Raw genomic sequence first — 24,619 nt, 5'->3', positions numbered from 1 at the left:
TCCCAGAGGACAGGAGGGAATAAATACTGTATGAGACAAGACCTGAGATTTGATTCTATATGTTAAGGAAGCCAGCGCTGTGTATGAATTGTGGAATTGAGAAGCTGTGAATCTGAGCAGGTGACATCAGGGAGGTAAGTCTGGGTCAGATATTTTTAGGATGAAGAGGAAGTATTGATACGGAGGAATAGGATGAGAAATTGGCAATGTTCAAAGAGGGACAGAGAGAATAATGGGCAAGGGTAGCTGGAATGAATTGTGTTTTCCTGAGGGGTGGAGTGGAAGAAGGGCAGTTTGGAGGGTCACTTTCTAGGTAAGGTTGGAGAGATTGGAAGAGTAAATAATCCTTGGCTTTCAAGGAGGATGCAAGAATCATAAATTACAGATAGATTATATCCTCGGACATTGAGGAACAGTGGAAACGAAACTACAGCATATGGGAGATCATGCATAAGGGATAAATGGGTCAAGTTCCTGGACAGAAGAGTCAGGTAAAGGATTTAAAAACAGGTGGTAGAAATGTACTAAAATAGTAGAAGGGATAATTTCTCCCATTAAAAAAAAAAGGAAGATAATTAGAGTTATGAAGGAGGATTGCCAGAGTACAGAGAAAAGAAGATAAAGGAATGTTTGCTTGATGCTCTAGATTTCTCTGTTATTGCAGAGATCAGCCCATCTGCTGTACTGGGTCTTGGAGGAGAGGAAGGAAGAGAAGGTTTGGAACCAACATTCATATTTTGGGAACCTGATAAGGCATAAGTCAACAGATGACAAAAAAAATTCTAATAGAAACTGCCTAGATTTGTAATAGATCATATATATGAATTTATCAAACAAAAATATACTGCCTAAGAATGAAAACCAGGAATATGAGCTAGGATAAGGAATTGTTTGTGACTGGGGGCATTAAATGTGGTCAGTATTATTCAAGTTTCTAACCAAGGAACTCAGACTTGCAGAGTTGAAGCCTAAAGCCAAGCGAAAGTAAATAAAATCTGCTTCCATTCTTACAGTTAATGTATTTAATTTTGTGTTTAACTTTGAATAGTCTATCTCTGACCTGATTCTACTCTAAAAGATGTAAATTTCCGTGGTGGCCGAGAGATGTTTAATTGGAAAAGATACATTAGAAAAGACAAGAGATTCCAAAGATAACTGAAGGAGGCACTCGTGGACAAGGGGATTAAGTATACATGGAGTGGAAGGCTTTTTTAAAAAGAGCTGCCAGATAGACACTTAAAGTAGAGTTGCTCAGTTTTGAGGTGTGAAGACTTTAGTGGATGCCTGAATTGGAATGAAAACAAAAATTACTGGATGGAGAACAGGGAGACACCAGATGGACACAGGCTGCCTTGGAGGTTCATTATTTAGGAGGAGAACTGAAGTCAAGTTGGAGAAGAAAGGTGTTTGCAAGCACTGATTTCACCAACAAAGGAGGGAACATGTAGCAGAGGATGAACATGATGAATGATGGGTGCTGTGGAAAGAATGAGCAAAACGGTGGCACCAACTACAGACACGAAGAGAACATGAGAACAGAAGATCCATGATAAGAAACCTGTGATTTTTGTGGTGCTGGTTGTTGTCAGTGTAAACTTACATGGCTGAGTGAGTGGGAACTTACCTACTCTGCCTTCTTTTGAACATTCATTAAGTGTAAATTCTAACTCAGTCATAGCAAATGAGGCATAGTCCTGTCTCACAGAGAGCTCACAATATAGTGGGACTGAAAATATTTTAGTACAGTAAGTATAGAGAGGGAGAAAGGGAGATGGCTGCAGGGGAATGCAATAGTACAGAGAAAGTTGCTGATCCAGCCATTTGGAGGGATGAGAAAAATCTTTCTGGATGAGAAATATAGACTGGCTATATTAAAGAGGAGGATGGAAGTAGAAGAAGTGGAATGCATAAAAGACCACAGGAAAAAAAGAGTAGTTTCAGGGGCATACATGCTTTCCAGTATGAGTAGAGAAAAGAGAAAGAAGGGAGGGAGAGAGAGACAGTGTTTGTGTGTGTTAGTTGCATGAATCTTTCAGGCAATGGGAGTTATTATCCATAATCAAGATAGTGCATATGCAAAATTATCTTTTGTGAACATTGTTTAACTGTGAGGAATGGTTTAGAGTCTAGAACTGCAGACTAGGAGACCAGTTGGGAGGTCTTTTGATAAGTGGATCTAGAGGCTGGAAAGCAACATAATGACAACGTAAATTTGGGAGATATTAGCACATCAAGGCTAAGTGGAGCCAAGGTAGTAGACAAAATTGGCCAGAGAGAGGAAAGAGTGAGAAGAGGATGACTACAGACCATTAAGAAAAACAAACAGGAGGGGGGCGGAGCAAGATGGCCAAATAGGAACAGCTCCAGTCTCCAACTCCCAGCGCGAGTGACACAGAAGACCGGTGATTTCTGCATTTTCAACTGAGGTACTGGGTTCATCTCACTAGGGAGTGCCGGACAATCGGTGCTGGTCAGCTGCTGCAGCCTGACCAGCGAGAGCTGAAGCAGGGCGAGGCATCACCTCACCTAGGAAGCGCAAGGAGGAAGGGAATCCATTTTCCTAGCCAGGGGAACTGAGACACACAACACCTAGAAAATCGGGTAACTCCCACCCCAATACTCCGCTTTAAGCAAACGGGCACGCCAGGAGATTATATCCCACACCTGGCCGGGAGGGTCCCCCGCCCACGGAGCCTCCCTCATTGCTAGCACAGCAGTCTGCAATCTAACGGCAAGGCAGCAGCAAGGCTGGGGGAGGGGCACCCTCCATTGCTGAGGGTTAAGTAGGTAAACAAAGCCGCTGGGAAGCTCGAACTGGGTGGAGCTCACAGCAGCTCAAAGAAACCTGCCTGTCTCTGTAGACTCCACCTCTGGGGACAGGGCACAGCTAAACAACAACAAAAGCAGCAGAAACCTCTGCAGACGCAAACGACTCTGTCTGACAGCTTTGAAGAGAGCAGTGGATCTCCCAACACTGAGGTTGAGATCTGAGAAGGGACAGACTGCCTGTTCAAGTGGGTCTCTGACCCCTGAGTAGCCTAACTGGGAGACATCCCCCACTAGGGGCAGTCTGACACCCCACACTTCACAGGGTGGAGTACACCCCTGAGAGGAAGTTTCCAAAGCAAGAATCAGACAGGTACACTCGCTGTTCAGCAATATTCTATCTTCCGCAGCCTCTGCTGCTGATACCCAGGCAAACAGGGTTTGGAGTGGACCTCAAGCAATCTCCAACAGACCTCCAGCTGAGGGTCCTGACTGTTAGAAGGAAAACTATCAAACAGGAAGGACACCTACACCAAAACCCCATCAGTATGACACCATCATCATCAAAGACCAGAGGCAGATAAAACCACAAAGATGGGGGAAAAGCAGGGCATAAAAGCTGGAAATTCAAAAAATAAGAGTGCATCTCCCCTGGCAAAGGAGCGCAGCTCATCGTCAGCAACGGATCAAAGTTGGACGGAGAATGACTTTGACGAGATGAGAGAAGAAGGCTTCAGTCCATCAAACTTCTCAGAGCTAAAGGAGGAATTATGTACCCAGCACAAAGAAACTAAAAATCTTGAAAAAAAAGTGGAAGAATTGATAGCTAGAGTAATTAATGCAGAGAAGGTAATAAACGAAATGAAAGAGATGAAAAACATGACACAAGAAATACGTGACAAATGCACAAGCTTCAGTAACCGACTCGATCAACTGGAAGAAAGAGTATCAGCGATTGAGGATCAAATGAACAAAATGAAGCGAGAAGAGAAACCAAAAGAAAAAAGAAGAAAAAGAAATGAACAAAGCCTGCGAGAAGTATGGGATTATGTAAAAAGACCAAATCTACGTCTGATTGGGGTGCCTGAAAGTGAGGGGGAAAATGGAACCAAGTTGGAAAACACTCTTCAGGATATCATCCAGGAGAACTTCCCCAACCTAGTAGGGCAGGCCAACATTCAAATTCAGGAAATACAGAGAACGCCACAAAGATACTCCTCGAGAAGAGCAACTCCAAGACACATAATTGCCAGATTCACCAAAGTTGAAATGAAGGAAAAAATCTTAAGGGCAGCCAGAGAGAAAGGTCGGGTTACCCACAAAGGGAAGCCCATCAGACTAACAGCAGATCTCTCGGCAGAAACTCTCCAAGCCAGAAGAGAGTGGGGGCCAATATTCAACATTCTTAAAGAAAAGAATTTTCAACCCAGAATTTCATATCCAGCCAAACTAAGTTTCATAAGTGAAGGAGAAATAAAATCCTTTACAGATAAGCAAATGTTTAGAGATTTTGTCACCACTAGGCCTGCCTTACAAGAGGCCCTGAAGGAAGCACTAAACATGGAAAGGAACAACTGGTACCAGCCATTGCAAAAACATGCCAAAATGTAAAGACCATCGAGGCTAGGAAGAAACTGCATCAACTAACGAGCAAAATAACCAGTTAATATCATAATGGCAGGATCAAGTTCACACATAACAATATTAACCCTAAATGTAAATGGACTAAATGCTCCAATTAAAAGACACAGACTAGCAAACTGGATAAAGAGTCAAGACCCATCAGTCTGCTGTATTCAGGAGACCCATCTCACATACAGAGACACACATAGGCTCAAAATAAAGGGATGGAGGAAGATTTACCAAGCAAATGGAGAACAAAAAAAAAGCAGGGGTTGTAATACTAGTCTCTGATAAAATAGACTTTAAACCATCAAAGATCAAAAGAGACAAAGAAGGCCATTACATAATGGTAAAAGGATCAATTCAACAGGAAGAGCTAACTATCTTAAATATATATGCACCCAATACAGGAGCACTCAAATTCATAAAGAAAGTCCTTAGAGACTTACAAAGAGACTTAGACTCCCATACAATAATAATGGGAGACTTCAACACTCCACTGTCAACATTAGACAGATCAACGAGACAGAAAGTTAACAAGGATATCCAGGAATTGAACTCATCTCTGCAGCAAGCAGACCTAATAGACATTTATAGAACTCTCCACCCCAAATCAACAGAACATACATTCTTCTCAGCACCACATTGCACTTATTCCAAAATTGACCACATAATTGGAAGTAAAGCACTCCTCAGCAAATGTACAAGAACAGAAATTATAACAAACTGTCTCTCAGACCACAGTGCAATCAAACTAGAACTCAGGACTAAGAAACTCAATCAAAACCGCTCAATTACATGGAAACTGAACAACCTGCTCCTGAATGATTACTGGGTACATAACGAAATGAAGGCAGAAATAAAGATATTCTTTAAAACCAATGAGAACAAAGATACAACATACCAGAATCTCTGGGACACATTTAAAGCAGTGTGTAGAGGGAAATTTATAGCACTAAATGCCCACAAGAGAAAGCAGGAAAGATCTAAAGTTGACACTCTAACATCACAATGAAAAGAACTAGAGAAGCCAGAGCAAACACATTCGAAAGCTAGCAGAAGGCAAGAAATAACTAAGATCAGAGCAGAACTGAAGGAGATAGAGACGCAAAAAACCCTCCAGAAAACCAATGAATCCAGCAGTTAGTTTTTTGAAAAGATCAACAAAAATGACAGACCGCTAGCAAGACTAATAAAGAAGAAAAGAGAGAAGAATCAAATAGATGCAATAAAAAATGATAAAGGGGGTATCACCAACGACCCCACAGAAATACAAACTACCATCAGAGAATACTATAAACACCTCTACACAAATAAACTAGAAAATCTAGAAGAAATGGATAATTTCCTGGACACTTACACTCTTCCAAGACTAAACCAGGAAGAAGCTGAATCCCTGAATAGACCAATAGCAGGCTCTGAAATTGAGGCAATAATTAATAGCCTACCAACCAAAAAAAGTCCAGGACCAGATGGATTCACAGCTGAATTCTACCAGAGGTACAAGGAGGAGCTGGTACCATTCCTTCTGAAACTATTCCAATCAATAGAAAAAGAGGGAATCCTCCCTAACTCATTTTATGAGGCCAACATCATCCTGATACCAAAGCCTGGCAGAGACACAACAAAAAAAGAGAATTTTAGACCAATATCCCTGATGAACATCGATGCAAAAATCCTCAATAAAATACTGGCAAACCGGATTCAGCAACACATCAAAAAGCTTATCCACCATGATCAAGTGGGCTTCATCCCTGGGATGCAAGGTTGGTTCAACATTCGCAAATCAATAAACATAATCCAGCATATAAACAGAACCAAAGACAAGAACCACATGATTATCTCAATAGATGCAGAAAAGGCTTTTGACAAAATTCAACAGCCCTTCATGCTAAAAACGCTCAATAAATTCGGTATTGATGGAACGTACCTCAAAATCATAAGAGCTATTTATGACAAACCCACAGCCAATATCATACTGAATGGGCAAAAACTGGAAAAATTCCCTTTGAAAACTGGCACAAGACAGGGATGCCCTCTCTCACCACTCCTATTCAACATAGTGTTGGAAGTTCTGGCTAGGGCAATCAGGCAAGAGAAAGAAATCAAGGGTATTCAGTTAGGAAAAGAAAAAGTCAAATTATCCCTGTTTGCAGATGACATGATTGTATATTTAGAAAACCCCATTGTCTCAGCCCAAAATCTCCTTAAGCTGATAAGCAACTTCAGCAAAGTCTCAGGATACAAAATCAATGTGCAAAAATCACAAGCATTGTTACACACCAGTAACAGACAAACAGAGAGCCAAATCATGAATGAACTTCCATTCACAATTGCTTCAAAGAGAATAAAATACCTAGGAATCCAACTTACAAGGGATGTAAAGGACCTCTTCAAGGAGAACTACAAACCACTGCTCAGTGAAATAAAAGAGGACACAAACAAATGGAAGAACATACCATGCTCATGGATAGGAAGAATCAATATTGTGAAAATGGCCATACTGCCCAAGGTAATTTATAGATTCAATGCCATCCCCATTAAGCTACCAATGAGTTTCTTCACAGAATTGGAAAAAACTGCTTTAAAGTCCATATGGAACCAAAAAAGAGCCCGCATTGCCAAGACAATCCTAAGTCAAAAGAACAAAGCTGGAGGCATCATGCTACCTGACTTCAAACTATACTACAAGGCTACAGTAACCAAAACAGCATGGTACTGGTACCAAAACAGAGATATAGACCAATGGAACAGAACAGAGCCCTCAGAAATAATACCACACATCTACAGCCATCTGATCTTTGACAAACCTGACAAAAACAAGAAATGGGGAAAGGATTCCCTATTTAATAAATGGTGCTGGGGAAATTGGCTAGCCATAAGTAGAAAGCTGAAACTGGATCCTTTCCTTACTCCTTATACGAAAATTAATCCAAGATGGATTAGAGACTTAAATGTTAGACCTAATACCATAATAATCCTAGAAGAAAACCTAGGTAGTACCATTGAGGACATAGGCATGGGCAAAGACTTCATGTCTAAAGCACCAAAAGCAACGGCAGCAAAAGCCAAAATTTGACAAATGGGATCTCATTAAACTAAAGAGCTTCTGCACAGCAAAAGAAACTACCATCAGAGTGAACAGGCAACCTACAGAATGGGAGAAAATTTTTGCAATCTACTCATCTGACAGAGGGCTAATATCCAGAACCTACAAAGAACTCAAACAAATTTACAAGAAAAAAACAAACCACATCAAAAAGTAGGCAAAGGATATGAACAGACATTTCTCAAAAGAAGACATTCATACAGCCAACAGACACATGAAAAAATGCTCATCATCACTGGCCATCAGAGAAATGCAAATCAAAACCACAATGAGATACCATCTCACACCAGTTAGAATGGCGATCATTAAAAAGTCAGGAAACAACAGGTGCTGGAGAGGATGTGGAGAAATAGAATCATTTTTACACTGTTGGTGGGATTGTAAACTAGTTCAACCATTATGGAAAACAGTGTGGCGATTCCTCAAGGGTCTAGAACTAGATGTACCATATGACCCAGCCATTCCATTACTGAGTATATACCCAAAGAATTATAAATCATGCTGCTATAAAGACACATGCACACATATGTTTATTGCAGCACTATTCACAATAGCAAAGACTTGGAATCAACCTAAATGTCCATCAGTGACAGACTGGATTAAGAAAATGGGGCACATATACACCATGGAATACATGCAGCCATAAAAAAGGATGAGCTTGTGTCCTTTGTAGGGACATGGATGCAGCTGGAAACCATCATTCTTAGCAAACTATCACAAGAACAGAAAACCAAACACTGCATGTTCTCACTCACTCATAGGTGGGAAATGAACAATGAGATCACTTGGACTCGGGAAGGGGAACATCACACACCGGGGCCTATCATGGGGAGGGGGGAGGGGGGAAGGATTACATTGGGAGTTATACCTGATGTAAATGACGAGTTGATGGGTGCTGACGAGTTGATGGGTGCAGCACACCAACATGGCACAAGTATGCATATGTAACAAACCTGCACGTTATGCACATGTAACCTAGAACTTAAAGTATAATAATAATAGTAAATAAATTTAAAAAAAAAAAACAGTAAACAATTCTGCAGGGAGAGAGATGATTTAATGAGAGCAGGATCAGACCAGGGTACAAGAGAAGAAACAGTGGAAGGTAGAGAAATCAAAGTCAAAAGTGGTCTTTCATGGAAGAATGAATTTTAAAGGAAAGAAGAGAGACAAAACTGTAATTTAAAAGAGAGTTTAGTAGAATAAAATGTTTTTATTATAGTTGTTCTTAATTTTTTGCTTGTCTTCAGGTTAAAAACATTTGAATGTTCTTTAATAAAGATCCAGGAAATTAGGAGAAGCTGAAGATAAAGAGAGAGAATAATTGATGAAACAAAATCCCTGAAGTGGTAGGAAAGAAAGGAAGTTCAGAGAATAGGTGGGGAAATTATTATTGACGCTATAGCTACATACATTCATACACACATAAATACATGTATATACATGCATACATACATATGTACATATATGAATGCATGCATGCAAGTATGCATATGTATGTTTGTCTGTGTATAAGGTTGTTTTTAAAAGAATCTAATAAGTTAAATATTCATACATGAGGCCCTAGGTTCATTTCCCAGCACCTCCCAAAAATTACTCAAGAAACTTTTCTTATATTTAGGTAAAGTAAAATACATTACAGCTATGACAAAGGAAACATTGGAAAATAGAAAAGATATTAGCACCTCTTTCGCTGGGACTGGAGGATATGAGGGGAGGATGGATGCAGAGATAAATAAATTTACAGGAAGGGAATAATATGAGGGATATGTTCCTGATAGTCTTGAAATGTGAGTTACAAAAGAGAAACATTCAGTGGAGAGAGAAAAACAGAATTTGGGCAGTGATAAAAGTCGTATAGGCCAGGCATGGTGGCTCATGCCTGTAATCCCAGCACTTTGGGAGGCCAAGGCGGGTGGATCACTTGAGGTCAGGAGTTCAAGATCAGCCTGACCAACATGGTGAAACCCCATCTCTACTAAAAATACAAAAAAAATTAGCCGGGCATGGTGGTGGGCACCTGTAATCCCAGTTATTCGGGAGGCTGAGACAGGAGACTCACTTGAACCCAGGATGTGGAGCTTGCAGTGAGCCAAGAATAGTTTAATAGGACTGAGGAGGAATCATGTGTCCTAATATGTACTAAAGACTACTTATGTGATTGTGTCATTTTTTTCACAACCTGACTATGTAAGCTGAGGATAACACTAGTTAGATTTATTTGAAGTCTGAGAATTTACAGATACAGCAGAAACCAATGGGTACTAAAAAGAAATGATCCTGGCGGAAATGATAGACATCTAGAGTAGATAGGGAAGAAAGCTCAATAAGTTCTTACATCAGTGGTTCACAAACTTCAGCATGAATCAGAATCATCTAGAGAGCTTGCCAAAACACAGATTGTTATCCCAACTCTAGGTTTTCTCATCCGTAGGTTTGTGGTAGGGCCAAAGAATTTACAAGTTCACTGATGATGCTGTGGAGACCAAGCTTCAGAAACGTTGTCCTACACCTACCTTTCTGCTCTGGATGATAGTGCCACATTTCACAGTCACAGAGGTGACTCAGGAAGTCACACGCAATTTAATAAGCCTTCCATGGAGAAAATTTAGCTTAATATACCAACAAAACAACAATTATGCTCATTTTAAAAATTAGAAAATTGTTACTCAGAGAAGTGACTTGTCCAAGATCATGCAGCCAATAGTTAACAGGGCAGAACTCTGACCCAGGTTTTTTCACACTCTCTCCTGTGTTCTTTCTAAACGCCATAGCTACCTTAACTGCCTTCATCTGTGCCTAGGGAAAAAGGGATATAGGGTTGACAGTACCTACCACCCCCAATCCTACTCTTTCATATAATCTGCTAAGCAAATTGTTGCTTAGTCCTCTTGTTGTAGGACTGCAGTCCTCTCTGCAGGGCCTGGGGCTTTTGCAGAGCTCATTACAGTTCACATGCCCAAAGAGATTGTAGAGATTGGTTTTGATGTTCTACCTATCCCTGTTCTTTTCAGGACCTATGGTACTGTGCTGAGTCTGGCAATGTTTTTGAGCCCTTTAGTTTCCTGAATTTTTTTTTTCTGTTTTCTTTTTTCTTTTCTTTTTTTTTTTTTTTTTTGGATTTTTAGCAGAGATGGGGTTTCACCATCTTAGCCAGGCTGGTCTTGAACTCCTGACCTCATGATCCACCCGCCTCGGCCTCCCAAAGTGCTAGGATTACAGGCGTGAGCCGCTGCGCCTGGCCTAGTTTCCTGAAATTCTTAAAGTTGTGTGGAGGGCTTCTGAGTAGGAACACAGAGCCTGTCTGTGGGCAGGTCCTGTAACTGTGCAGAGCCCATGTGTAATTATTTAGAGAGAATATGGCTGTGTGCAGAGCCTGTGTGTGATTATCTGTAGAGATATGTCTGTGTGCAGAGGCCATAACTGTCATCAGGCCTCTAACTATATGCAGACCTTGTGGCTGTTTGTTTTTATGGACACTCTGCTAATGCGTTCAAAAATCTGAAGCTCTTTTTTCCCTATGGCACAGGTGAGGACTCTGCATAAAATCATGGCCCTTTTTTCTGTTAACAGCATAGCTGCTGTGAACAACTCTGACACTCGCATAGCAGGCTGCTTCCTTACTGGCATCCCTGGGCTGGAGCACCTACACATCTGGCTATCCATCCCCTGCTGCATCATGTACATTGCCGCCCTGGCAGGCAATGGCATCCTAATTTGTGTCATCCTCTCCCAGGCAATCCTGTATGAGCCCATGTACATATTCTTATCCCTGCTGGCTAGTGCTGATGTTTTGCTCTCTACCACCACCATGCCTAAGGCCCTGGCCAATTTGTGGCTAGGTTATAGCCACGTTTCCTTTGATGGCTGCCTCACTCAGATGTTCTTCATTCACTTCCTCTTTGTGGCTGACTCTGTTGTCCTGGCGGCCATGGCCTTTGATCGCTACGTGGCCATCTGCTCCCCGCTGAGATATGTCACGATCCTCACAAGCAAGGTCATTGGGAAGATTGCCGCTGCCATCCTGAGCTGCAGGTTCATCGTTATATTTCCATCCATCTTTCTCCTCAAGCGCCTGCACTATTGCCGGATCAACATCATTGCACACACATTTTGTGAGCACATGGGCATTGCCCACCTCTCCTGTTCTGATATCTCCATCAATGTCTGGTATGGGTTGGCAGCTGCTCTTCTCTCCACAGGCCTGGACATCATCCTTATTACTGTTTCCTACATCCACATCCTCCAAGCAGTCTTCCACCTCCCTTCTCAAGATGCCCGCTCCAAGGCCCTGAGTACCTGTGGATCCCATGTCTGTGTCATCCTACTCTTCTATGTCCCTGCCCTTTTTTCTGTCTTTGCCTATAGGTTTGGTGGGAGAAGCATCCCACGCTATGTCCATATTCTCCTGGCCAACCTCTACGTTGTCATTCCTCCTATGCTCAATCCCATTATTTATGGAGTGAGGACCAAGCAAATACTGGAAGGGGCTAAGCAGATGTTTTCAAATCTTGCCAAAGGATCTAAATAAAGGCTTTCAACTTAGTCTCAACCCTTTTCTATATCTATCAATTGTCCCGTATTTAGCCCATTCTTGCCTCTACATTTTCCAATTATCCCTGTGTTATTCTCATCGATCTTTCAATTTATTTAAATATGTCATCTATTCAAACCCACCTCTGATTTCTTTTATTGGAAATCTCTAGCAAAATCTATCTAATCCTCTTACCCTTACTATTGAAATGCAATCTGATTTCCCATCACCTCAAGAAAAACTAGCTAATTAGGGGAAATGTAAAAACCAAATTTACAGTCTAACTGAAACCTTTCTCTAACTGCTTACATTGGCTTCCTAATTTGTTCTTAATCACTTCTATATAATTTTGACATTTGCCAGTTCAACATCTTTCTCATGATGGGAACCCCTGAGAACTGTCATGTCTAAGAGTTTATAGTCTCATGGGATGATATTTTTCTTACCAGTTGCACAAATTCATGATCACATACATGTATATACCCATGTTCGGAGATACTAACACAGCAGCAGCATAAATAGGTGGACATATCCATTTATCAACTTTTATCAAATAATTCTGAACTAACCATTACCTGTTCTGGATGAAGTTTTCCCTGAAATGTAGACAATTGTATAGGACTCCTATCCATCCAAATATGCTTTGTATTTAAAAGTTATATTCATCATTAAAATTAGAAATAAAAATACCTGCTGATATCTAATATCTATGGATGTATATATTATTTAATAGTTAAAGAAATATAAACATCTATATGTTATTTAATAACTTACTCAATAATAACTATTAACATCAGGAATTAGCCTAGGCTGATGTTCTCTAAGATTGAGAAGAGGAACTCAACCTGAATTTTAGCCCAAGACCAAACTATTCTTGAAAACATAGTTCACATCTCAACCCTGCCCACTCCTATACTCAGCCCACAGTGAAAGAGCCATCATTTGAGATTCTGCCCCACTTTTCATCTAAATCACTGTTTTGTTGGATCATTAGTATATTGCTTCTTGTTTTATTAGAAAACTCATGTTTGTGTCTTAATTCCCTGTCTAGAGTGTACACTTCTTGAGAAAGAAAAGATTATTTTGAAGGCTTTTTATCATATTGCCCCAAAGCATGAGAACCCTCTCCTGGCAAATATGTAATATGAGTATATCTGTATAAAATTCTTCTTTAAAAAAATGTAACATCACTTTTTTGCTCTAGACTCATTCTTCTTTGCAGGAGTTCTTCCTCCTGGGAGACACTGGAACTCAATGTCACATAGAGGAGAGAATTGTGCTAGGTGCCAGGAGATATGGATTTAAAAGTAAGATGTACTACTTGTTCAATAAGCTTGAGAGTTTGCATAATATTCATGAACTTAATTTTCTGCTCAACTTTGAAGATGAGAATAATATAACATTACATATCAATTGCATAATAAGCATTCAATGAATGTTCAGTTCATTTCCACCTTTTTGTTTCCACATAGCTCTCTGCATCCTCAAGACAATGATAATAAAAATTAGAGAGAGGAGCCATTAGCATCCTTATTATGTGGAAGAGAAAACTGTAAGAAGTAGTGATCAAGTTTTGAGTTCTAGATCTTTTTGAAATTGACTGTGTTGGAAATGACTGTTCCATTTACTAACTGTATGAGTCTGGGCAAGTTACTTTACTTCTCTGTATCTCAACTTTCTTCTTTTGTTTTTTGAGACAAAGCCTTGCTTTGTTGCCCAGGCTGGAGTGTAGTGGCCTGATGTCAGCTCACTGCAACCTCCACCTCAAAGGTTTCAGCGATTCTTGCGCTTCAGCCTCCCCAGTAGCTGGGGATGCACTACCACACCGGGCTAATTTACATATTTTTAGTAGAAGTGGGGTTTTGCCATGTTGCCCAGGCTGGTCTCGAACTCCTGACCTCAGGTCATCTGTCTGCTTCGGCCTCCCGAAGTGCTGGGATTACAGACCTGAGCTCTCACACCCAGCAACTTTCTCATCTTTAAAACGGAAATAATAATAGTAACTTTCTCTTAGTGATTTAATGAGAAATAAATATATAACCATCTTAAAACAGCACTTTCCATATAAATAAGTGCTCTACAAAGGATAGCTTTATTTGTATTATTGTTTCAATTATTATTAATGAATGGCTCATCCAACACTCAGAATGGTTGTCCTGAGACCTAACCAGATTGTGTATCATACTCAAATTTTGTTTCTACAAGGAGGAATAGGAAAAAGAAGACAAGAATAAAACAGAAAAATATTTTAATCTAATATTTACAATAACTAAATTCAATCAAATATAATTCTAACAAGTCAAAATTAAATGTATTTTTAAAAGAATTGCAGAGATTTCTTTAAATACAACTATGCCACTGAAGACACATAAACTTGACCGCTGTTTTACAGACACACCAAGCTCATTTCCTTCTTAGGCTTTTGTGCTTGTTATTTTGTTTCCTGAAACATCCTTTCCCTGTATCTTTACATGACTCATTCCCACCTTTTCTTCATTTCCCTGTTTATATGTCTTTTCCACAGGAATTTCTCTATGATTTTCTAATAAGAAATATACCTCCCGGCCGGGCGCGGTGGCTCAAGCCTGTAATCCCAGCACTTTGGGAGGCCGAGACGGGCGGATCAGGAGGTCAGGAGATCGAGACCATCCTGGCTAACACGGTGAAACCCCGTCTCTACTAAAAAATACAAAAAACTAGCCGGGCGAGGTGGCGGGCGCCTGTAGTCCCAGCTACTCGGGAGGCTGAGGCAGGAGAATGGCGGGAACCCGGGAGGCGGAGCTTGCAGTGAGCTGAGATCCGGCCACAGCACTCCAGCCTGGGCGACAGAGCGAGACTCTGTCTCAAAAAAAAAAAAAAAAAAAAAAAAAAAGAAATATACCTCCCTTTCTTTCATGGGGAAAAAAAAAAAAAAAAAAAAAAAAAAAAAAAAACATCATAAGCAAAGAGACAAAAGTCAATGACAAATTGAAATCTTTTCAAGTTATATTATAGATAAAATGCTTGCTTTTTCTAATACATAAAAGTTCCTCAAAATGTAGAGGAAAGAAATGATCAAAAGCCTGATAAACATAAAGAACAGATACATCATTGGAATATGCTTTGCTTATTATTAATAAGAGAAAATACATTAAAAACTATACCAAGGTACCATTTCCCACCTGTCAGATTAGTAAAAGTTAAAAGGATTAACCCTGCGCTGGCTATAATGTTAGAAAACAGAGCCTCTCATACTTTGCTTATGGATAGACCATACAACAGAATTTTTAAACATCTAACAAAATGTGTATGAATTTATTATTTGATCCAGAAATCACATTTACAGGAGTTACATTTCATATATGCCTCCTTATGACAAAATGATGTGTACAAGGTTAGTCATTATGATAACATTTTTGTAACACAAAAATATTTGAAACAACCTAAACAGAGTCTGAATTCCTAGGTTTCAAATCCACATCCTATGCTTACTAAAGTATAAAACCTTAACTTTTACCAAGTTACAAAAAGGCGTTATAATCACACAGGTGGGTTAGATTGTAGTCACCATATTCAGTACATACTACCTAATTATTTGTCACGGGCAATTTGGTAATTATCCTCTTTAAGTCTCAGTTATCTTCTCTGTAAAAAAAGAGTAATAATACCTGCTTCAGGGGTTGTTTTGTTTATTAATGAGATTAGCTAGATATAAGAAAATAAATAACTGGTATATTAATGGATACTTTATTGCTATCAAAATTTTTACTAATATAAAATAGCTAGAATATACTTTATTTCAGGTATATTTGTGTGCACCTCTGGTAGAACTGTATTTCCACTAGCTGAATGCCTAAAAGTGGAATATCTAGATCATAGATCATACATATTTAAAATTTTGATAAATAGTGCCAAATTGTCTGTAAATATTAGCTAGGTAAATTCATAGCAAATGAACAGTACCACTTGTGATATTATCACATTGTTTTTTTACTTTGAATTTTAAAAAAAGCTATCTTTTAATAATTCATATCTATATTTTATCTTCTTTGAATTATCTTTCTCCGTTTTTCTCTCATTTTCTTGATCTGATTTTAAGATTTGATATATAAATTATATTAATCCTTTACAAAATAAAAAATATAGCAGAATACATGCAAAACATAGAAGCTTATGCCAAAAATACATTTTCCAATTTGCTTTTCAATAGATAAGTCAACAAGTAGTTTCAAGGGAAATTTTTAATTTTTGTGTTTGCCTGTCTCTATATTTATAAAATTAGTTTCATTATGTTTCTCTTTATTTCAAGATTAAGATTTTCTTCTATAGCTTCTTTTGTTATTATAGTTTCATTGCAAAATTAACACATTCTCTTAGTATAAAATAAAAAGTGAAAAACATAATTGCCTGATGCTATCTCCACAAAGGTAATCTGTACTTATTTAGAATCAAAAGAAGAATCTGTCATTTTTTTTAATGTAAGAAGCAGTTTCATGTAAGAGATACCATAAAAGGGCCTCGTCTTATAGATTGAAGGTTGAGACCCTGAGTGAGAGATTAAATAAGGGAGATTTGACTTAGAGGGTGTAACTAAATTTACAGAAAAAAATATCTAGGGATTTGAGACATTTCTTTTCACTGAGTCCTTAACACTCTCCCAAGTCTCCGTCTGAATCTTCCCCTAACATCATCTAGAGAGTTATTCGCAGTCATTCCTGAGAATGCTCAAATGAATGAAGGCATAGGGGAAGAAAAACCTTTTTTCTACCCTCCTAGGTTCTCCAGCCAGGTCCCTGAAAATTAGACTGACAATAGACAGATTAACAAGAGAAAAACAAACACATTTATTAATATGTGCATTAACATGGGAGAAATCTATTGATAACTAACTCAAAGGGGTGGTTAGAACATTGGTTTACATAGCATCTTAACAAAAGAACAATCGATTTTTAAAAGGTGACCAAAAAAGTTTTAGGCTTCTAAGGGTAGCAAACTGTAGGAAAGTAAAAATGTGGTGGAAACTAATGGAGGATAAGGGATAATCAGTAAGGTTTGTATAGACTCTTTCTCAGTGCCATATTGTCTCTGGTGATAGGTTGTTATTCTCTTTCTGGTAATAACAGAGAAGTATAAGTCAAGGGTAGGGGGTCACTGTCACAAGAGGAATTTGTGTTTAGCTTTTGGGCAGCTAGGAGGAGGGTAGAGAGCTCATCCTGTGTCTGCTTTTTCTCAATTACCTTCAGGTTAAAAGAATTCTTCTTTTTTTATTTAGTTTTTATTTCATAATCATAAACTTAACTCAAATCTGCAATCCAGTTAGGCATGGGAGGGAACAAGGAAAACATGGAACCCAAAGGGAACTGCAGCGAGAGCATAAAGATTCTAGGATACTGCAAGCAAATGGGGTGGAAGGGTGCTCTCCTGAGTTACAGAAGGAATGAATGATCTGGTGGTTAAGATAAAACACAAGTCAAACTTATTTGAGTTGCCCACAGTCAGCAACGGTGATCTTCTTGCTGGTCTTGCCATTCCTGGACCCAAAGTGCTCCATGGCCTCCACAATATTCATGCTTTCTTTCACTTTGCCAAAGACCACATGTTTGTGTCCAAACACTCAGTCTTGGCAGTGCAGATGAAAAACTGGGAACTGTTTGTGTTGGGTCCAGCATTTGCCATGGGCAAGATGCCAGGACCTGTATGCTTTAGGATGAAGTTCTCATCTTCAAATTTCTCCCCATAGATGGACTTGCCACCAGTGCCATTATGGCGTGTGAAGTCACCACCCTGACACATAAACCCTGGAATAATTCTATGAAAGCGGGAACCCTTATAACCAAATACTTTCTCTCTAGTGCTCAGAGCATGAAAATTTCCTGCTGTCTTTGGAAACTTGTCTGCAAATAGCTTGAAGGAGACGTGGCCCAAGGGCTCGCCATCAACAGCAATGTCAAAGAACACACGGTGGGGTTGACCATGGCTAATAGTACAGGGTTTTCCTCCACGGCAGCCTCTGCAAAGCAGGCAGCTTAAAAGAATTCTGATGCCGCAGTGGTACGTTTTGGAGTAGCATATTATAAACCTATCCCAGTTCATTTGGGCTGTTATAACAAAATATCAGAAACTAGATAACTTATAAACAACAGAAATTTACTTCTCATATCTGGAGGCTGGGAAGTACAAAACAAGGTGCCAGCAGATTCAGCATCTGGTAGAAGCCTACTTTCTGATTAATAGATGGTGCCTTCTAGCTGTGTCTTCACATGGAGAAAGGGACGAAAAGGTTTCTCTTGGGCCTCTTTTATAAGGGCACTAATTCATTCATGAGGGCTCTAGCCTCATGACCTAGTCACCTCCCAAAGTCTCCACCTCATAATACTATTGCAATGGTGATGAGGTTTAAACATATAAATTTTGGGGGGAAAGGGTGCAGCACAAACTGTTAGACCATAGTAGAATCCCTTCGATGTCTTTACCATTTCAATTGGATGAATGTTTTAAAATATATATATATATATACACACATATATATATATATATATATATATTTTTTTTTTTTAATGGAGTTTTGCTCTTACTGCCCAGGCTGGAGTGCAATGGCGCCGTCTTTGCTCACTGCAACCTCCGTCTCCCAGGTTCAAGCAATTCTTCTGCCTCAGCCTCCCAAGTAGCTGGGATTACAGGCGCCAGCCACCACTCCTGGTTCATTGTATTTTTAGTAGAGATGGGGTTTCACCATGTTGGCCAGGTTGGTCTCGAACTCCTGACTTCAGGTGATCCACCCCCCCCCCTCAGCTTCCCAAAGTGCTGAGATTACAGGCATGAGCCTCCATGACCGGCCAGTTGAAGTTTTTCAAAACTCACCATCCTCAATCCCCTTATTATTTTAATTTTTAACCCCAAACAAGACCATATGAAGATCTTTTTGGTTTTTTTTTTTGAGTTTCCAGGTGTCACAACCTACATGGTCACCTTCTTTCTTTCTTTATACTAATTTTATTAATGAGAATTTTTTTAAAAAGCACTTGTTTACATGTCTATGTTCACATCAATTGTGATTAGAATTAAACAATCCTAGAGTGTATGTTCCATGTTAGCAAACTTTTGATAACTCCTTCTACCTGCCCACAGAATTTTTTTTTTTTTTTTGAGATGGAGTGTCGCTTTGTTGCCCAACCTGGAGTGCAGTGGCGCGATCTCATCTCACTGCGATCTCTGCCTCCTGGGTTCAAGTGATTCTCCTGCCTCAGCCTCCCGTGTAGCTGGAATTACAGGCACATGTCACCATGCCTGGCTAATTTTTTTATATTTTTGGTAGAGATGGGGTTTCACCATGTTGGCCAGGCTGGTCTTGAGCTGCTGACCTTAGATGATCCACCCACCTTGGCCTCCCAAAGTGCTGGGATTACAGACGTGAGTCAGGGCACCTGGCCCCCTGCCACACATTTTTATCATACCCATCTCAGACAACTGAAGTTTTTCTTTTCCTCAAAAATCCAAGCTGAGAGGTTATAATAAATACAGTGGAGTATATTTGTTTGTATTCCAAACTGGTCAAATAGTCACTGTAGATGGAATCTTAGAAGAAAAATTATGAAAGATTTTAAAATAAAAAAATGCTTACTCATCTGGTGTACTCTTCTGAGTTTTCTTAGCTTTTTATTGTCTTTGAGCTTAATACAATTTATTATGTAAATTATATTGAGCTGAAAATCATGCAAGTGATTTTGCCCATAGAAATGCAAATTAATTCTCTCAAAGAGACATGTATATGATGATTCTATTGTGGATGTTGACTTGTTTTCCTCTCTTTGTAAATTCATTGCAAGTCTTTCTGATCGCCTATGTTTATGTGTGTTTTTAAATTCTCCTTTGGGTTGGTTACACCATCTTGCTGATTCTCTCCTTAATTAACTAAATAAATCTTCGGCATGTGTTCATTTTATATGTCTATAAACTCTCATTTTTTAAAAAAAAGTCTTTTAACAGAAATCAGGCTAAAATAAAAAAGACAAATTAGTGGACTATAGGAATGGTCTACTTGCATCTGTACAAGATAGTGACAGTAAAGATGGAGAGAAATAAATCAAATCGACAAAACTTCTTCAAAAGGATAAATTAAAAGGGCAAAAATTGAATGTTGGGATGAGGAAGAGGAAAGAATGTACGAGTTCATTGTTTCTGAGGAACTAAAAAGGCGAGTTGTACCATTCATCAAGATAAGTAATAAAGGAGAATAAACAAATTGGTGGGCAAATAAACACTACTACTATATACTGTTACTGAGCAATCAATGGGCTTGCCTCTTGACATACATACAAGCCAATACCATGGCACCTTTTGAGAAAAGCAAAGCTTTATTGCAAGTAGACTGGCAAGGAGACAGAAGAAATGATTAATGAGGTATGATCTGATTGGATCTTGCAATGAGGTGATGCTGGGAGGCATCATCTGATTGGATCCTGCCTTGGGGTGTTGCAAGGGCTCGATCTGATTAGATCCTGAATTCTGCCACGTGATGTCCCTTCTTAATTCAGTCCCTACTCCTCAGTCTGAGCACTTGAGTTCCACCTGTGGTTGCATGCTTGGTTTATCTGGGCATGTTCAGGCTATGTGACCTTTAGCCCAGGGGGCTATGGCAATTGAAAAACAGCTCACAACTTTGACACATAAAAGTTGAACCAGATTAGTCCACTGAGGTTACAACATCTTGTTTTTGTTCTACCTGTGAGTTATTCACATGGACTCTGAAGCCCAAAAGAGGTCTGATCTGTAGTTAATGTTCGGACTTTGTCAGCTAGCAAAGTGGATGGGATTATCTAGGAAGGGGATTTAGAGAAGATGAGATAATAGTTAACAAACAAACAAAAAGCTATATTTAAGTGACTAGTTTGATTTTCTTCAAATTGACTAGAATGTGAATATACGCATAGCAAAATTCATGTTTTATTCATCGGTATTACTCCAGAGCCCTGCCAAATGCTTGGTACTTCATTATAGTTAATAACGCTACCTTTCACTGATTGACGATCTATTGTGTTTCAGGAACTGTCCTAAGTACTCCACATATATTTGCATATTTAGTCTTCACAATGACTCTATGCAGTAGGTATTTTACAGATAGGGAAACTGAGGCCCAACAGAGGTTAAGTAACTTGCCCCAAATCATACAGATGGTAAGTAAATGAGCTAGGATTTGAATCTTGGCAAAACTGGTTCCAGAGTCTATCATCTTAAATACCATCTTAAATACTGTGCTATGTGACATATATAGTTTAATATGTGTCTGCTGAAAAGAAAGAACAAAATAAATTTTTAAAAAGAAGGAAGGAAGGAAGAGAATATAAAATATCAAAGGAAAGATGGGGCCAGGCATGGTGGCTCACACCTGTAATCCCAGCACTTTGGGAGACTGAGGTGGGCAAATCGCTTGAGTCCAGAAGTTTGAGACCAGCCTGGGCAACATAGTGAAATCCTGTCTCTACAAAATACACAAAAATTTACCTGGCATGGTGGTGTGTGCTGTTAGTCTCAACTACTTGACAGGCTGAAGTGGGAGGATCACTTGAGCCCGAGAGTTTGTGGCTGAAGTGAGCTGAGATCGTGCTACTACATGCCAGCCTGGGCAACAGAGTGAGACTGTCTCAGAAAAAAAAAAAAAAAAAAAAAAGAGGAAAGAAAAAGCATACATTAATTGGGTCCATGTTTGATGATCAGAAGCATCTGAAAACAAAATTGGTGGCTTGTTTCTACTATATCCCTAAGTCTCTAGAACAAGAAATGTTTCTCACTGAAATTTGTTTTTATTTGGTTTTACTGAAGTTCTTCCTCTAATCAGATGTTAACAATTATCTTTCAGAAAATCCAGTTAGATCTATCCTGAATTCTCAAGCATAAACTACCCTGAGTCTTAATCTTGGCCTTGCAGTATCTACTTTTTCCTTTTCTTTTGTTCCCGTCAGTTCCCAGCTGGTAGTAATGAGTTAAGGAGGGTTTTCCATGAGAGCGGCAGAAACATTTCTGACCACAAGAATCATCTAACACTGCTTTCAAACAAGTTGTACTGAAAAAATATACTAGAGATTTTGTCACAGGAAGTCTGTCTCCTGTGAATATATAAGAGATTTCCTCAAAGAAAATATATTCGAGTATATTAGAGATTTACTCACAGAAAATCTGTCTCCTGAGTTTGTATTTTTTGTCACTATTTGGCTGTGAGAATGTTCTGTGACCCTTGTCATGGTCTTTTTTGCTTTTCCTGAAACCTCTTTCCTATCAAATGTTGATATCCACTTATTGCTCTTAAGAAATCTTGATACCTTAACCTGTGTACTAAACAATATTCCTGGCATATACTGAGTATTTAACATATTGAGTATTGTTATAATAACAGGCTGGATCCGTTAATGCCACCCTGAGTCTAGAACTGCAGCAGTGGGTCTTGAGTCTAGAACTGCAAGTACTCTGAGTATTCAGGAACTTGGGGCTGCCAGCAAATCTGTGCCCTCATTACCTTCAAACCTGTCCTACTGGATGCATCATATCACCCCACCAAGCCTCTGAATCCACATACTTGGTTCCCTTTTAACACTAACAGTAATACTAATACTAGTAATAATAATAATAGTAATACTAATAACACTAATACCCACTGTATTGGGTATACCACTTGTTTTTTCAATCTATTTAACACTTGTTGGACAGTTGGGTTGATTCCATTTTTTAATATGAGTAAAACTACTATGAACTTTTCTGTACAAATCTTTGCATGGATATGTTTTCATTTTTCTTGAGTAGATTCCTACGAGTGGATTTGATGGATCATATGGTAAATTTATATCTAACTTTTTGAGACCCCTTGAATTATTGCCAAGTACCTTCATTTCTTCTCAACCATCAGAATGCCCAATCTCCCTGTTCAAGATGAGAAATTAGTTACAGAGAAAATAAAAACTGCCTTGGTTAGCAAACAAAAAGGAAAAACTCTGCACACTGAGAAATAGTCTTTTATTCTGTTTTTTGTTTTCTTTTTTGTTTTGAGACTGGTTATCACTGTGTCACCCAGGCTGGAGTGCAGTAGCAGGATCATGGCTCACCGCAGCCTGGACCTTCCAGGCTCAAGTGATCCTCTCCCACCTTTCAGCCTCCCAAGTAGCTGGGACTACAGGCACGTACCACCATGCCTGGCAATTTTCTTTTTTTTTAGACAGGGTTTTACTACGTTGCCGAAGTTGGCCTCAAAATCCTGGATTCAAGCTATCCTTCTACCTTGGCCTCCCAAAATGCTGGGACTACAAGCGAGCCACCACGCCCAGCCAACATCCTTTTTGTTAACTGAGCCTACTAGCCCCAGAAATGTAGCCCTATGCTGACAAGACTATGGAGCCTATAAGTTACTTCCATTTATATCGTCTCTTAGAAAATGGCCCGAGAAGAGACTCTGGGTTGGGCCTCTCCATCCCTTTTCCAATACTTCTAACCCTCTGGGTGTCAATCATACCATTTTGTATTCCAAGGGACTTAAATGTGGGCTGGGCCAGTGGCAGGGTGGTGACCATACTGGGCAGTTTGGGTGGGGCCAGGAAAATTTCAGAACGTAAGCAGGCTTTGACCTGAAGCGTCATCCATGGGCAATATGGAGGCAGCCATACCTAAAACCGTTGTGAAGAAAGCTACACAAAGGATGATCTGAAATGTCCTTCGTATGGCTTCTTAAACCTGCGGACATGAGGTACTCACTGAAATAGTGACACATGTCCGCACTTATGAGATTCTAATGACCTTTCATTCGCCTAAGGACTGTTGAGAGAAATCTCTTGATACTTAACCCAGCTCTCTCCCTATTGCCCAATCCTTCATCCAGACTTTTATCTGGATACCCCAGTCCCTTCTTTCTCTATACCTCCCTCCCCAGTCCACCTTCTAAGGCAAGGTGACACTCATCTAATCAGTCTCCTTAGGAGGAACTTTGACATTCTTTTTCTTCTCAGAGTTTCTGTGCTATTGAAACTCTGTAGTTAGAGTTCTGAGGCTCTATAAGCTTTACATGTATTCATAAGACCTAAATAAAAACAAAGATTGTTTTCTAGCTATATAGGTCAAAATTACAGATACACACACACAGCTTTATACATACATACATGTAATTTTAAATTGATGAATTTTAATGATCGTTTGGCAAAACATGCCATTATGCAAAGGGGCTTTTACTCACTCGTATAACTTTGTTTCTATTTAGACATTTACATTAATATGTTTATATGGAGTACAGGTGTATTATCAGTGTAATTAAACTCTGTTATGATATTGGAAAGCTACAGTACACTGCAGACAATTTACAAGGGTCATCTCTGGCCTGGTGTTCTCAAAAGCCTCCGGATTTGCCATTCATCAGGTAAGTTGAACAGCTTTGCGTTGCTACCTTCAAAACCTTTTTTTTTTTTTTTTTTTTTTTTGAGACAAGAGTATCGCTCTGTTACCAGGCTGGAGTGCAACCTCCGCCTCCCGGGTTCAAGCGATTCTCCTGCCTCAGCCTCCCGAGTATCTAGGACTACAGGCGCGCCCAGCTAATTTTTGTATTTTTAGTAGAGACGGGGTTTCACCATGTTGGC

At 39.4% G+C, this 24,619-nt stretch overlaps 2 protein-coding genes across 2 annotated transcripts in view; one reads left to right on the top strand and one right to left on the bottom strand.

Moving 5' to 3' along the window:
• LOC106993361 (uncharacterized) overlaps window positions 1-24,619 on the bottom strand; it is a 100,985-nt gene that overhangs the window by 50,813 nt on the left and 25,553 nt on the right. The gene's annotated exons all lie outside the window — the stretch shown is intronic.
• OR52B6 (olfactory receptor family 52 subfamily B member 6) lies at window positions 10,591-12,159 on the top strand. The gene has a single exon (XM_015115057.3). It carries the CDS (start codon window positions 11,019-11,021, stop codon window positions 12,027-12,029), a length of 1,011 nt encoding a protein of 336 aa, XP_014970543.2. The 5' UTR covers window positions 10,591-11,018; the 3' UTR covers window positions 12,030-12,159.

This window comes from Macaca mulatta, chromosome 14, assembly GCF_049350105.2.
Source record: "Macaca mulatta isolate MMU2019108-1 chromosome 14, T2T-MMU8v2.0, whole genome shotgun sequence".
NCBI classification, from domain to species: Eukaryota; Metazoa; Chordata; class Mammalia; order Primates; family Cercopithecidae; genus Macaca; species Macaca mulatta.
The sequence above is the reverse complement of the archived record's forward strand: the minus strand, read 5'-3'. Positions and strand labels throughout refer to the sequence as shown.

What these genes read in the sequence shown, in the direction of transcription:
- OR52B6 (XM_015115057.3), top strand. Translation starts at nt 11,019, where the DNA reads ATGGCACAGGTGAGGACTCTGCATAAAATCATGGCCCTTTTTTCTGTT.